Here is a 15,156-nt window from a genome sequence, read left to right as displayed (position 1 = left end):
GGGCCAGGCTTAGCAGCCCTCACCATCTAAGAACTCCCTGACAGGGACCGTCGTTTCGTTCACCGAGGGAACACTCAGCACCAAGAGCAGCGCTGGACACAGCAGGCCCGCACTCAAACACCGCTGAGCGGTGAAGAATGCAAAACCGCCAGGCCGCAGCGAGGCTACCTCTGAGCACCTCTGGGAGGAATAAAGGGGGTGTGGCAAGAGGAAATAACCTCTACAAGCCCTCCAGCCCAGAATTTGACATGAGAGACAAACCCCACAAGGACCATCACAGACCTTACTACCTCCCTCATGATCAACTCGTTAGGCGAGGGCTAGAAAAGCAATGGAGCTACTGGTAACGAGTCTCCGAAAACAAGGCAGAGACAGGTTCCATCAGTGAGGGGTGCTCACTTTCTCTCCAAAAATGGGGTCACGTGGGAGGGGGAAGCATACAGACTGAACATCATAGAGCTCGTTTCTGAAGAGCAGCGCTCTGACATTCGGGTAAGTTCTGTGTGGTGGGGTGGAGCTGTGTGCTGTATGAGGGGGTGGTCAGCAGCGTCCCTGGCCATCTACCAGATGCCAGCGGCACGCCCTCCAGTTGTGACCATTAAAAATGTCTCTAGCCGTTGCCAAATGTCCCCTGGGCAGCAAAGTGGCCCTCCACCGAGACCCACTGTCCTAGAGACTTGGACTGAAGGACTGCCGACAGGCTTGGTCAGCTCTCATAGATCTTTCCTGGCGGCTGGCCTGCCATCTTGCTGGCTTGTGTGTGTGTGCTGGGGAGGGCGGTGAGGGAGGCAAGTTCATAGAGAATTTGGCTGGAGTTTGGGCTTCAGACTCTGACAGACCTTCGACTCAAACTCCAGCTCTGCTGCTTATTGTGTGAACTTGGGCCTCAGTCTCCATGTATGTAAAATGGGGATAAACAGACTTATGACATAAACGACTGTGAAGAATTAATGGGAAAATAAGGTGCTTGGTACAGAGTGCTAAACACAAATGATGTTATCATTAACAGCATCTGTCTGCCTTCAAATTGGGACATCCCTGTAACCCTGATGGTGAGAAATCAAGTTGTGAAATCTGGCCACTTTGCTGCATGGCAGTGACCCGACAACTACAGACGAGCCCTCCAGAGCATTCCAAGATGATCCACTGTGGCTGGACGGACTCCCGCACGTCTGCCTCCTCCCAGCGGGGAGGGCCCCCTTCCTCACCTGGCACTGCTCAGGAAGCCCGGCTGGAAAGCTCAGGCTCTCCTACCTTGGGAGGGGATGGTGTCCTCAGAGCAGCAGGGGGTGGTGGTCTGGGTGCTGTAGCCGCTGGAGCACTGAAGCGAGTCCCGGCTGCTCCTCTGGGTGTCAAGCTGGAGGCCCCGAGACAGGGCCAGGGCCAGTTCCTCACAAGCCTCCATCTCCTCTCCAGGCTGCAGGTGGGAGGAGAGAGACAGATGAGCCACCGGGGCCGCGAGTCCCCTGTCTGATACCCCCAGAGCCTTTCTGCACTCCTCGTCCAGTGGGGGCCTCAACAGGACTCCTATTCTGCTCCCGTGACCGCCACTGTCTGTGGGGCCAGGGGGCCGCCAACTTGCTTGGACCCTACCCAGGCTCTAGAAAGTTCTAGAGTCTAATTCCCATACAAGACCTTCCCTGGGGGCCTTCTAAACGCTGTAGCAGGGAGTAGGGGAAAGGGGCTCGGATCCCTCCAGTTGCTGGCCAGCACGTGGCCCCCGCCAGGTCTCGAGGGGCCCAGCCAGCTGTAGAGAACAAGAGCGTCACCCTGGCGGCGGCCGACACGGTCATGCTCCGCGGCCTCTGAGCCTCCTCGGCAGCGGTGGGCGTGCCTCCCACTGCGACGGGGCCTCCACCGCTGGGGTCTGGCTCTCGCTTGTCTTTGCGGCGCTGAAGGGTGTTCACCAGAGGCTGATCGTAAGGTCCTGGCTTGGCCCAGTCCTAAGTGGAACAAGTGTGGTCAGGTGCCAGGGCCTCTGCCTCCACCGGGAGGCCACAGAAGCCTCCAGACAGCTGCCCGCCCACAGAAGGTAGCTGGTCCCCTCGGGGGAAGCTCAGGCTGGGACAGGCCAGCAGCCCCTCCTCTGCCCTCACCCGGCACTAGAAGAAGGGAGCAGAAAATCCTCTGGGGGTCCCCTGGGTACCTGCCCTTTCCTCACATCCGCCCAAAGACTGAAAACCCGCAACAACGGGGCAGGTAGCCTGAGGGAGACTCTTAGTTACAGCCATCAAACAACTGACCAACTGCCTATGGTGTCTGAAAGCACCGGCCAGTGGAGAGCACATCCCCAGGGACCAGGCCCTCCCTTCCCATGTCTGGGGCCCCCCGCTGGGGCCTAGCGGCTCAAATGACCTCACTCGCCTGGAGTGGCCACCAGGGAGCGCTAAAGGGACTTCAGCCACTCTCCCTGAGGCTGAACCTCACTTCCGGGAAACCACCCCAAAGGGCGCTTCAGGATGTGCTCTCTGAGGTCCTCACAGAGGAAGGGAAGGCCCCTGGGCCAGAAGAAAGATTCTGAGGGGTCCACACCACTTGTGAGGGAGGCAGTCAAGGCCTGCTCGAGATGGCGGGCCGCCTAGGGGCCTACTATTCAAGTTAGGGACCTCCTCTCCAAATAAAGGTAGAATATCCTGGCATCAATCAGACTTGATAGGAAATAATATAAAAACTTTTAAGTTTTTATATTAAAGCAAACATGTTTTAAGACTAAAAATAAAGTCTGCAGGTACTTTTAAGATAAAACATAGTAAGCCAAACCATATTTTGGGGCATGGTTCTGTTACCATGGCCCAGTAAGGGTTCAAGGGAACAGTCTGGGGAACATGGCCGAGGAGGAGAGTCCCTCCCTGATAACAGTGACACCCTCAGGAAACCCCCAGGAGGGCAGAGCTTGGACTTACAACTTGGGAGCGACTTCCCTGCAATGCCGCATCTGGGTCTACTGGGGTCTAACGGGGTTAACTGGTGTCTCCTAAAGGGAGCTCCTCCAATCTCAGCTCCGTGTGGACATACCCGTCTCAGCGCTGCCTGCTGCTTTCCGGTTCTCCCCAGTGGGAATTTACTTAGGGAGGAGGTGTTATGGGGAAGAAGGCAGAGTGTGAGAGGAAAGGGGTGGGGTGGGGTGGGGTGAGAATCGTGGGGCAGCAGGGGGGTGAGCACAGAGGCAATGAGGGACGGGGGAGAGGGCAAGAGGAGGGCGGAGAGACACAAACCTTCCAGCTAGGGATCTGAGATGACGGGAACATGCCGGGCCCAATGGTGTAATAATGAGCGTAGTCTGGAAGGTGGACAGAGGTGGCCCGAGGGAGCAGGCGGGAGGCGGGCAGGCAATGAGGGAAAAGGCTCGCCCCTACGGGCCCCACGTGGGGCTCGCTTGATAAACTATAGTGAGAAAACCCGTTAGACAACTGGAAACAAACAAAAAAAGGGAGGAAAAAAGGAAAAAAAATTAATATAAGAGGATGAGTGTGGAGATACAAGATGGCATTGACATTCAAGAGACGGGGGAGATCTGAATATTTGCAAATAAAACAAACATCAGGGCTCTGCCACTCACGGATGGTCCAGGATGCGAGAGAAAAGCGCTAGCTACGGTGCGAACAATGCCTGCATATTTGACACCAAGTATTCAGTTGGGGAAATACTTTATCTACATTTTAGAATAGTTTGGAAATGATCCGTGTCCCTAATGTGTGGTGCTCTCAATGGTTTTCGATTATTTCACTAATAATTTCACAGTGACGGTGATTCGCTCATCTCATTGTGCAAATTTTAAAATTCAAAAGCGTCAACTGAAAGCTGTTCATTCCAGGTTTCCAAAATCATCACTGTTCAGCAGATTCCAAATCAGGGTGTAGGGTGGGGTGATGGCAACTAAAAGGCAGGAAAGCACACAGCCTCTGACGCAGTGAAGTGTCACATCCAAGGGCACGGTGAAGAGGAGGCCATGGTGGGTGGGGTGAAGGGGAAGGGAAGGGGGGAAGACGGATGACCATCCATGTCCTGGGAAGAAGCCTTCACACCTGCGAGTTCCCCATACCCCTTCCTCTCCCTCTGGACGACCGCAGAGTCACTGCCCAGGGCCAGGCACCCATTCTGGAAAAAGCCCTCAGTCCTGTCCCTCCCTCTGGCCCAAGAGGGGCCACGCTTGGTGGAGATTTTGAGTTTCTAGGTTCCTGCGGCTGTGCGGGGAGCAGCTGGCAGGGGATGGGGGAGAGGCTGGGACCCCAGCTGGTCACCTTCTCTGTGGATGCCCAGGCGCCCATGGTGGAGCCTGAGCTGACTGAGGTAGGCGAGCTGCACTCGCTCACGGACTGGCAGGTTTCCGAGGCTTCAGAGGAGGCCGAGCTGGACGAGTTCTGCAGCCGGGGAGGGGCCACACACCACCAAAAAAGGACGGTCATAAACAATAAAAAGATGGGGGGGGGCAGTAGGGGAGAAGGGCACGCACGGAGAGACAGACATGCATACAGAAGAGGGAAAGATGAGAGAAGCAGAGGGTTAGGGTTATTTTTTCCCCTGAAGCTGCACCAACACAGAGGCCTCCAAGCCCTGGAAAGGAAGCATGAGCCCCAGCGAGCCCCAGACCTGCCGGACTGCAAGGCCCCCAGAACCCCGCCATCTGCGTGTGTGCCTGGCTCAAGGGAGTGTGGTCAAGGCGCTGGACTCCCTGCGTTCTCTAGGGCCTTTCTTCCTGTGCCATAGGCCCAGGGCCCAAGGGATGCCATGACTTTTACATCTCTCAGGTGTCCGGGCGTTATTGCAAGAGGACTGACCCCCAACTTGGGTTTTTGCTCCATGTCTGCCTAGAATGGCTCTAATTCCTGGACACTCTTCCTTCGTCCCATGCAACCTCTGGATGTGGGTGGCTTCCAGCTATGAAGCTGCATCTTCACAAGACATGATTTTAGGTCTCTCTGCCTGGGGAGTGATTCTGAGGTTTGAGGCAGTGAATCCCAGTGGTTAGGGCAATGTTTCCAGTGGCCGCATAGGGAGAGATGAAGCATCCTGGCGAGCTCTGGGACATCACGGAAAGGAGGTCTGGCTTGCGAAAACATCTCTTCAGCCTGATTTTATTAACCATCCAGTCCCTGCCAGTCTCCCGGTGTCGGCCAGGGAAACCGCTCCCAGCTCCTAACCTTCGGCAGAGGCAGAGACTGCCTGTTAGCTCACCACTACATCGCGACGTTCTGGTCCTGTCCTGGCATGTGGCAGGTGTTTAAAAGTACTGAATGGATGAGTGACAATGACCATCTCTTCCATGTAACTGGGTCCCCCAGGATAGTGCTTTGGGCCCACCCAGGTATCTGCTTTAAGTTTTCTTCACTGTTAACTGCAATCGCATCCCATTTGTATAAGGAAGTCTGTGCCTTCTCTACTATTTCCCTGGAAGTGTCCCTGTATTCACTGGCAAGGAGGCCAGATCTGTGTTTCTGTCCACCCCTTTCACCCGCCAAAGAAAGGTTCCTACAAGAGGACAGATCCTTAGCCTCCCATCCTGCAAGAGCAAGGAACTGAAAAGGCATTCCACAATGCATGCAGCTCCGAGGAGCCCAAGCAAGGCCAGGCCCCGTGGTGGAGTTTCTGGCCACTTCCCCAGCTTGGTGTCTGGTTAGCCATCCAGGATCTGAAGTCTGAAGGTTCAGATGGAAGTCTTTTTTCTGCCACGTCCCAGTCAAGGAACCATGGACTTAATCTCTCTAAACCTCAATTTTTTTTTCATCTTTAGAATAGGGATTAATAATATCTATCAGATGAAGATCAAAGGAGATCTTGTGTGTGTGTACCTCTGTAAATAGTGCTTAATCAACTATAAATAAAAATCAGTTATCACTGTAATTTACCAGGACTATTTATTTTGGTTCCTGTAACTCAAATATGTTCAATTTGAAAAAAGAACCAGTAAATCACCCCAGGACTGCAGGTTCGTATTTTGTTTTGACTTCTACTCATTTTTTTCCTGAAGAACTCCTTGCCTTGATGGAGTGAATGGTTCTAGGCAGGAGCCTAGCTGCACACGTGGTCCATGACTCCTGGGCACACATGGCACAATTTGAAAAGAGCAGAGTGGAGGAAAACGGGAGAATTCTGAACACATCCTGCCACGTGGCATCCATTTGCATCAGTGTACCTGAGGGATCGCCCCCTTTCGGACGTTTGCTTCCTTCCTCCCACCCAAATTAAGGTAACACTGCTTCCTCCAGGAGATTGTACCCTCTGGCCTGTGTGACGTGTACAATTTCCTTAAATTTCCCCTCTGCCTTAGAAGCAGCTGTAATGCCTTTTTAAAAAAATAGAATTCTCAATTAAATTTTGCAGTATCCCTGAGTTTATTAAAACTGCCCTGGAGTTGCTAGTCAAGCATATCTTGGGTACCGGCTTTCAGATTTCAGTAAATCCCAACAAGCTGCCTTCCGCTTCCCTCGACACTACTGGAGACAGAAAGCCCGCTTCATTCAGCCTGATCCACACACGCACAGCAAGGCTGGAACACACAGCTTCTTTGTTTTAGAAAGCAGTGTCAGTGCACAATACTTTGTTAATGTGTCAGTTGTTAAAAACACACACAGAATGACGCTGCACATTAGAACTGCAAATCCCTGCTCCCCCTCTGACCACGCTCACTCTGCTTGCAAGACATGCAGGTGCTGTTTAGCGCCACACATAGTGGGGACGGACAGGGGACAGGTGGTGACCCCTCAGAGACTGAGCCAAAGCACCCCAAGCACATCAGGACTTAAAGGTGCAGCTCCTGGCTCCAAGCGTTTCCATTCGAAATTGAGTGTCGACCCCAGGAAGACAGAGAGAGGCCACAGTCCCCGGGGATGGCTGTAAAATGCCAAAAGGAGCACCGGGCTGAGCAGCTCTGGGTTCACCAATGTCAGCCATGTCAGGCGAGTGACCTAGGCTCCCAAAACACCTCAGATGCTTCTTCTACATAGAGTGCTCCCCAGAGCACTCTGCCAGGGGCACCTTATGGCCAGGGCGGTGCAGAAAGGGTGCTGGACCAGTTGCCAGAAACCCTGGTTCCAGATCCTCAACCTGCAGGTCACATAACTGTGCAACTCAGGCAAATGGCGTTACATCTCTGAGCCTCCATTTCCACACAAAACAGGGGTAGCAACACTCTGCGTGGCTGTTGGCAGGACTACACAGTTAACACAGGCAGAAGCTCCTAGGATGGTGCCTGGCACACAGGAGATATTTGGTGACTGTCAGGCAAATTGGATACCTGGATGAACAAGACAAGCACGTGACCTTCTGAATCCCAAGGATCTTGAACCAAAGGCTGTGGTCAGCCTCAAAATGTACACGACGGGCTCGGAGCCACCATGCTCCCCAGCGGATGGTGCTGAGAGGCACCCTGGAGGTTCACGTTTCCCAGTGTCTATAGGTCAGGTCGTGCTGCTTATTAACCTAGAGGCCAACCCACTGGCACAAAAAGGACAGAGGGGAGCAGGTGAAGGGTGTTCCAATGCCCAGATCCTGCCTTCTGCTCTGGCTGGACCCATTGGGCTGGGCGCCTAGCGCCATCTAACCCAACTGTGGTCAGAGACTCAACACCTCCCCTTCTCCCAGGAGCAAGGTGCCAACAGAACTACCTGCATGGGCTCTGAAGATGCTTTCTCATTCTCAACACAAATTGATAAAACGAAGCTGAGGGTGCCAGGGCAGGTCTCCAAGGCACTGTTCAGTGACAGAATCTCCACCCCCATTGGCAAATGCCCATTAATTACTACATCACGCTAAGCCGGGCACTTACAGGGATGCCAGGGAGTGGCCAAACGTCTTTGAGTCTGTGTACATGTGAAAACTCCCCAAATCAATGCAGTGACTCAACCATCACCGGCATAATGATCGTAAGCTTCAACCCCCCACTTACGGTACCTCTCCCTTTAGGAGAGCAGCTCCTCTAGAGATGAGAAATTAAACCAGAGGTTTCCCGTCAGAAGACAGGGGTCTGTCCAAGCCCAGGTCCCTCTCTGGTTCCAGCCACTGAGGGTGGTCCAGACCCCAGGTGCTGTGGCTGCTCCAGGAGCCAAGGACCCTTACCTGGTTGGGGGCCTCCGGCGGCATGGGGGATGGCGACTTGGACTGGAAGGCGTCCTGGGAGATGAACCCTGAGTCATGGGAGGACACGCTGGACAGCCTCACAGGCGCCTGCTGGGCCAGGCTGGAGCCGCGGTAGCGGTAGTGGGAGCTGGGCGAGTGCGAGTGGGAGCCGTGGGAACCGCTGGACCGCGAGTCGCTGCTGTTGACACTGTTCAGGCTGCTGCGGGGGCAGCGGGAGAAGGGGGACAGACGACACGGGACGACAGGGGAGAACGACATCATGCAATCAGCCCCCGGCCCCAAGAAGCAGTGCAAACGGTGAGCCATGTTTTCTAAACACCCAATCATTAAGCTAGTAAACAAAAGTGTTTTCCTGTGAGCAAGGGGGGGCGGGGAACACCAGCCACAGAGACTCAGTTCTCCGACGGCACAACGAGGCGTCCTTAGGATGGAGGCCTGTGATTCTAAAGCTCTGCTCTGTCACCTGCCACCAAAGCCAGGGGACCCGATGTCCGCGGCACGAAAAGGGCTCATCTCATCTGCTCGCAGCAACTATGACCCTGAAGCCAAACCGCTAAGGCTTCAGCATGACCCGGCTGGAACACCCAAGCATCTCCTTTCGATGGACCATCTGGGTCCAGGAGACCAAAGTCAACCCGGCCAACCATCACTCGGCACCCAGAGACCCCTCAAGGAGTCCCCCGTACAGAATATCAGCAAATCGACTCTCTTTGTGTCCATGTGTTTTACATTTTATTTACAAAGTTGGTGCTTTAATGAATGGCTTGACCCTGAACACAGGTGTTTCTCTGTTAAAATATCTGTGGGCCCGGCAAACAGAACACCAGGCAAGAGGCAGGCAGCTTTCAGGGACTAAAGGTCATCAATCTAAGCTGTTTGCTTCCAGGATGGAACAGTAAACAGGATTTCAGAAAATGACACATGCCCTCTGGTGTTCTGTCTGCGTTCCATTTCCAGTCGTAAGAGACAGGTCCTACACTCTTGTCTAATCACTCAGATTACAAAACCCAGAAAACTGGACAAAGTCTTGTGGTCCAAACAAGCAGAGATGACATACAAGAGCAGCTGCAGAAGCATCAGAAGGCGTGAAATAAACAACCCAGCCTGGGATTAGGATGTTTGTGGTTTCTGCTCCTAAACCCGCAAGAGATTCTTGTCAAATTTTGCAAACTCGGACAGCTAATAAGGTAGTCTAGGGCTGTGTGACTGTTCTATACCAGAATTACTTGTTCCAACAGATATAGGGTAGTGTGCTGGAGGGAAATCACTGGGGACATTTGCCAGGGATAATTATCATGATTTTTTGCTTTTCCCCCAGTCAGCCAGAGGAGGGCACTTGGAGACTGACAACAAAGCTCATTGCAATTCCATTGCAGCAAGCTCAGAACTGGTGGTGTCCATGTGACATGATTTTCTATTGAAACTAAAACTGTAGAAAGAAAAGATACTCATGCAGCTTTGTTTTACACTAATCGAGATAAAGTTTTTTTACACTAATCGAGATAAAGTTTTCTTGGTTACCAAACAAAAAACGTCCTCAGTAAAAAACTTAAGTAGATGTGTCATACACACGAACACACATACAGCGCACAAAGGATGACAAGAAACCAACATCTTCAGGTTGCTGAACGTCAGGATAAGCATCTTAAGTCTGAACTTCCTGCTCCGTGTACACTGCACAAGCTCAAATATGAAATGAAACACACACACACGTGTAGAGAGATATTACCAGACACAGATTCGGCAGATCCACCCTGCTCTTTACTCTCAATGCTAATTCACAGGAAGTGGAAATTCATTTGGCTTTGAAAAGTCAAAGAAAAAGATTAGCAGGTGAAGTGTACCAAGAAAGGAATGATGCACGAGGATGTTTCCACCCTCACGGGAAGAGAATAAACTTGGCGGTCAGCAAGCCAAGAATGGTGCTCAACAGAAAACTGCCAGGAAACAGCCTTGCCAATGGCAGAACTATTCCAATGGATTCTCACTGTGAGTCACTAGGTAGCGCTAGTGCTTCACAGGGCAGTGATGGGAGTGGTGGGAGTGGTTAACAGATCAAGAATTCTATCTACTTTATGAAGCCCTGAGACCAAAATTGGGGGGCAAATGAGGGCACGAGCCACTGTTACTGCCTTCACTTGTTCTGGCGACAGCAAGATGAGTCTGCACAAGAATCAACCTCTGTTCGCCCTTTTTTTTAGCCCATGTGCTTCTTACTCTGCTAAACAGGAAGATCCAATGCGAATTCGTAAGATGGGAAAATCGGTACAACGTACACTGAGTGAGAGAGCTGTGGCCACTGGTCTAAGACCTGATGGGATTTTCCTTATGACCCAAAACTAATCCAGAGACTAAAGAGTGAGACCAAAATCATGATGGGATCCTTTCACCTGATCACCATTTCCTATTTCAGATGAGCCATTTTAGCGCTCAAGACTGACTCTAATGCTCACATTAGCATAAAGAAAAATGCTGTGTCCCTAAAGCAGTGGCCCAGCCCGGCCTCGCTTACCTGCAGACGCTTGATTTGCGGGACATGGTGGTGCTGGGGGAAGAGGGTGGAGTCTGGTACGACCAAGTATAATCAGAACCTTTCAAGTCCAAAATCACCTGAGGGGACAGAGCCAGGAGGGTGAGCGGGGTGTCGAGAAGCGAAACATATAACGTCGAAATTCTGCCATCATCGAGGAGTGGGGATCAAAGGAAAACATGTCGTGAAGACTTCTTTTTTAATTAAAGAATCATAGTACCAATCCATCAACATCACAATCCTTTTTCTGAGACAAGCAAAAATATAATTAATGCGAAGAGGGGAGGAAAACCATGACATATCCGTCAAAAAAGGAAGAGAAAGATTTACAGTTAGTTACGTTAACAATTGATAAGAGCCACTTACACCCAAGGTTAGAATTTGTAGGGTTTTTGCTTACACCGCCGCACAGACAATAATGGTTTCAGGATGTGCTGATCTTATTACATCTTAGCTACCTGATATTCAGTGGTCACTTGTGCCCTGTTTGACCCTTAAAACCTGACAGAATCAAGAGAAACCAATTCTTTCACAATTACTTCTACATCTGTCTCCCTCACCTGACAAAGAGCTGTTTGAGTATAAGGTCTACCTTCCATTCATACAGTAGGTGCTCAATAAATGTCTACTTACTGAGTGAATGCCTGCAGGCTATAGTCTGATAAACACAATTTCATAGGATGGAAAATATAAGCTCCCAAATTTGTCTCCCTAGTTGGCGCCCAAGGCAGTGATAAGAATTTTTATACAAAAGGCAAAGGCCAGCACATGATTTATCACCTGTTCACTCAAATATGTCTCTTCCCACTGGATACAGTGTTAATGTCACATGAACCAAATGAATCAACATTTTAAAAGTCACCTTTTTGATAAGAGAAATCCTCATGCACTACATACTTAGAATGGGAGAAATTCAGTGAGAATGATTCACAATGATGACCAAGATACACCACTGTCATGTCCCTAGCAGAGTTTATTTCTAGAGGGTCAGTGAACACATGGTTAAGAGCATGGGTTCTGGAAATTGACAGCTTGGTTTAAATCCCAGTTCTACCAGTAACTACCTGATTAAGTGACTTTATCTCTCAATGCCTCAAGGTCCTCCTCTGTAAAATGGGGATAATAGTAGAGGAAGTCTATGTGAAGAGCCTAGAGCAGAGCCCGGCACCCAGCAGGTGCTGTATAATGACTAAGGAAGATGATTACCATGCTTCACAGTGTAAAACATGAATGTTATTCAAAATGAGATATTGCCGCAAGGAACCCTCAGGGCCTTGAACCTTTGTCTCTTTGGCTCTCTCTCCCACGCTTACCCCTTGACTCCTACCTGTTCACTTGAAGAGGGCAGTTTGTGAGGGTCCATGGTCAGGCTTTTCAGATCTTCTGATATGGTCTGCAGGTGAGTTATTTCCCCTAGCATTGAGATTTCTTCTTCCTGAAAGTAATTCACAACCTGTTATGAGTGATTCACTTTATCATCTTGATCCAACTGTTTTTATTAGGGACACCATCCAACACTTTCAGCTTTTCAGAAAAGGCATGCAGGGACTGATGCGTCTTTGCCGAAGCTATTACCAGCCCTTTTTTGGAGGAAGTGGAGAGGAAAACGAAATCAGCCATAATCATGGAGAGACTTGTGCACCTGGGACAGGGGTGAACGAGCCACAGCCAACACGTGGGCCTTCCTCGAAGTGTCTGGGGGCTGGCGGGCCTGCTAGGGTGGTCCGCCTGTGTGTCCTCACGGGATCCTGCAGCACAGCCCCTCTGCAGGCCACGACCCACCCTCCCCACCCCCGAAGTCACTCGGCTTCAGTGGATGGCAACTATTTGGAGATATTTTGGTCCAGATCTGATAGCCCTTTGTGACAGCACATGTGTGTTCACTGGAGGTTAACTTCCCCCTTCTTTCTGGTTTTTTCCACCAACGTAATCAATGGCAAGTGAGGCAGGAACAGGGGACTATGGAAGAAACAGCCATTCACGTTACCAGTGCACCAAGCTGCACCTGTGGGACCAGGGAAGCACGAGTCAGGGAAAAGTGCTACGCTCAGGGGAAGAACTCGGATTTGGGCATCTTGCTACGGCTGAGCAGAGGGAGTTGGGGCACTTCTACCAGCTTCAAGAGCACCTACAGCGTAAGTTTTCAAGGCATGCAGCCGATTTACTTAGAAAATAAGTCTGCATTGATTCACTGCGGCTTTTCCCATATTAACCTCACAGTCACTCCTTGGCATTCAGCTTGGTCAGTGGGTCTCAAAATCAGCTGGAGGACTTGTTTAAAACCCAGATGACTGGGTCCTCACCCCCAGAGTTGTGGATTCAGTAGGGCTGGGTTGGGCCTGAGCATGTACGTTTCTAACCAGTTCCCAGGTGCTGCGGCTGGCCTGGGGACCACACTTTGAGAACCACTCTGCAGGGCCTTCTTGACTTGGGGAGAAAAAGTAAGTGGAACCATCAGTGCTTAGAACATAGAGTGGGCCGTGCAGCCATCAGCAACTTGCAGACAACTATTCACCCATAAAAATGACTCCACCATCATGATTCCTGACACACTGCGGCTTCTTAATGCCTCCAGGATAAATAAGGAGGCTCTCCTCCAAACTGCCAGTTTATGCCTTCTGGAACTTTCCACCAACTCACAATCACGGGCCGCAGCATAGAGATGAAGGTGCAGAACCGGCCACGTTCTTCGATCAAAGCCTTCCGGACTGCCTGCTTTTCTGTTTCTTCCAACAGGAGATACTTATCGTTGACGTCTTGGAGCGCGCTGTCCAACTGGGGCTGGATGTCACCTCGCCCTGCAAACGAAACAAAGCCCCAAGCTTGGCATGCTGAAACACCAGCTCCTGGAACCAATGCCCTCCTCCCTCAGGTCCTTGCTGGAGTAGAAACCACAATCTTCCAGGACTTTTAAAAAGTATGTATTTATACCCAGAAAGGATTTAAAGAAGCTGTTTTTCTAGGGCCAGCCACTTCCAATTTCCAATGCCCAAAGAGCATATTTATCCTGGTTTATTCACGACAAGTAAAATTTCCTGGGGTAACTCGTCCTGACCTGCATTCTGAAGAGGCTAAGGGATGAACAAGGTGAGGGCCTATGGATGTTGCCAAAAATGGGCACAAGCTGGCTTTGTTGGGTCATCCTCAATGAAAGAGCCTCTGTTTAGACAAAAGTTTCTGTCCCAGAATACAAAGGTGGCAGGCATCGGCTCTCTTGCCTCTGGGGGGTCCCTGGGACGCCCCGGCAGTTACTTTAATTCCCTAGTGGAGAGTCCTGAATGCCCTTCCTGTAGAACAAGCCCAGCAGCAGAAAGACCTGCAGTCAGGTCTCTGCTGGTGGAGGACTGAAGGGGGCCTGGGTGCGGAGCCTGGCCCATGCCCGGGAGTCATCTGGCCCTGTCCACACAGCCCGGTTATGCAGAGGCATCCATTTCTAGACTTGTCGACAACTCTAGAACTTGGTGAGGCAACTATCTTCATAAAGTCTTATTTGAGTGAAGCCACGCCCATTCATTTACAGGTTGTCTATACCCGCTCTCGTCACAACTGCCGAGTAAAGTTGCTGTGACACAGACTGTTTGGACCCCAGACTGAGAAGATTTACAATCTGGCCTTTTACAGAAGTCTGTATAAACATGGGCAAATAGGCACTGTGTCAGAGGGCATGGCTACTGTAAACGTGATCTGGGGACAAGAAGGGGACTGTCCCCGAGACCAGCTCCTGAGCTTCCACACTGGGCTCCCATGCTCACCTACCACCTGAACCAGAGGAAGAATTTCTAAACTCCTTCAGGATGGAGGCTTGGACTCTCTGAGTTCAGCCCCCACCGAAATGCCACCTGTGTATACAAGTACTCCATCGGTGTTTAATAGGTGTATACAACAAGTACTCAATAGATGCTTTAAACAGAATATTGGAGTGGAGGGGCAGTAGGGGTTATCCAAACAAACCTGCTCCCAGTTCAGAGGAGGTGGAGGCCTAGAGAAGGGGAGGGGCTGTCCAGGGCCATTCAGGGGGGCAGGCAGAGTCAGGGCAGAGCCCACACCGCCTGACCCTCTGACACTGGACCCCTCCTCTTCCTCCACCGGCTGCCTCAAGCCGAGGGACTGGATTCCACTCGCCTCCTGGGAAGGGGCCTGACCGGTCACCACGTACCCCTCCTTAACAATGCGAATGCCATAGAGCAGGAGTCCCCAACCCCTGGCCTGTCAGAGGCCTGTTAGGAACCGGGCTGCACAGCAGGAGGTGAGCGGTGGGCGAGTGAGGGAAGCTTCGTGTGCCGCTCCCCACCCCTCCCCATTGATCCCCATCGCTCCCTACACCTCTCCGTCACTCCCGTCGCTCCCCACCCCTCCCCACCGCTCCCCGTCGCTCCCCGTCACTCCCCACCGCTCCCTGTCTCTCCCCGCCGCTCCCCACCCCTCCCTGTCGCTCCCCACTGCTCCCCGTCGCTCCCCACCACTCCCCGTCGCTCCCCACCCCTCCCTGTCGCTCCCCACCGCTCCCCGTCGCTCCCCACCACTCCCCGTCACTCCCCACCGCTCCCCAC

General features: G+C 51.8%; 1 protein-coding gene across 7 annotated transcripts in view; it reads right to left on the bottom strand.

Annotated features, from left to right (window-relative positions):
• MTSS1 (MTSS I-BAR domain containing 1) overlaps nt 1-15,156 on the bottom strand; it is a 163,008-nt gene that overhangs the window by 3,393 nt on the left and 144,459 nt on the right. For 2 of the 7 annotated variants that reach the window (XM_029222971.1, XM_029222970.1), the window contains exons 8-15: nt 13,247-13,404; nt 11,934-12,041; nt 10,589-10,686; nt 8,056-8,275; nt 4,242-4,361; nt 3,216-3,410; nt 1,770-1,943; nt 1,255-1,417 (exon numbers count right to left, since the gene is read on the bottom strand). In XM_029222971.1, coding sequence (XP_029078804.1) covers nt 1,255-1,417; nt 1,770-1,943; nt 3,216-3,410; nt 4,242-4,361; nt 8,056-8,275; nt 10,589-10,686; nt 11,934-12,041; nt 13,247-13,404 — 1,236 coding nt within the window. The remainder of the gene's footprint in view (nt 1-1,254; nt 1,418-1,769; nt 1,944-3,215; nt 3,411-4,241; nt 4,362-8,055; nt 8,276-10,588; nt 10,687-11,933; nt 12,042-13,246; nt 13,405-15,156) is intronic. The other 5 variants (XM_029222972.1, XM_029222974.1, XM_029222975.1 and 2 more) reach the window with 3 other exon arrangements.

The sequence above is a fragment of the Monodon monoceros genome, unplaced genomic scaffold (assembly GCF_005190385.1).
Source record: "Monodon monoceros isolate NGI ecotype Baffin Bay Population unplaced genomic scaffold, NGI_Narwhal_1 Super_Scaffold_14, whole genome shotgun sequence".
Lineage (NCBI taxonomy): Eukaryota > Metazoa > Chordata > Mammalia > Artiodactyla > Monodontidae > Monodon > Monodon monoceros.
This window is presented reverse-complemented; position numbering and strand designations above follow the sequence as displayed.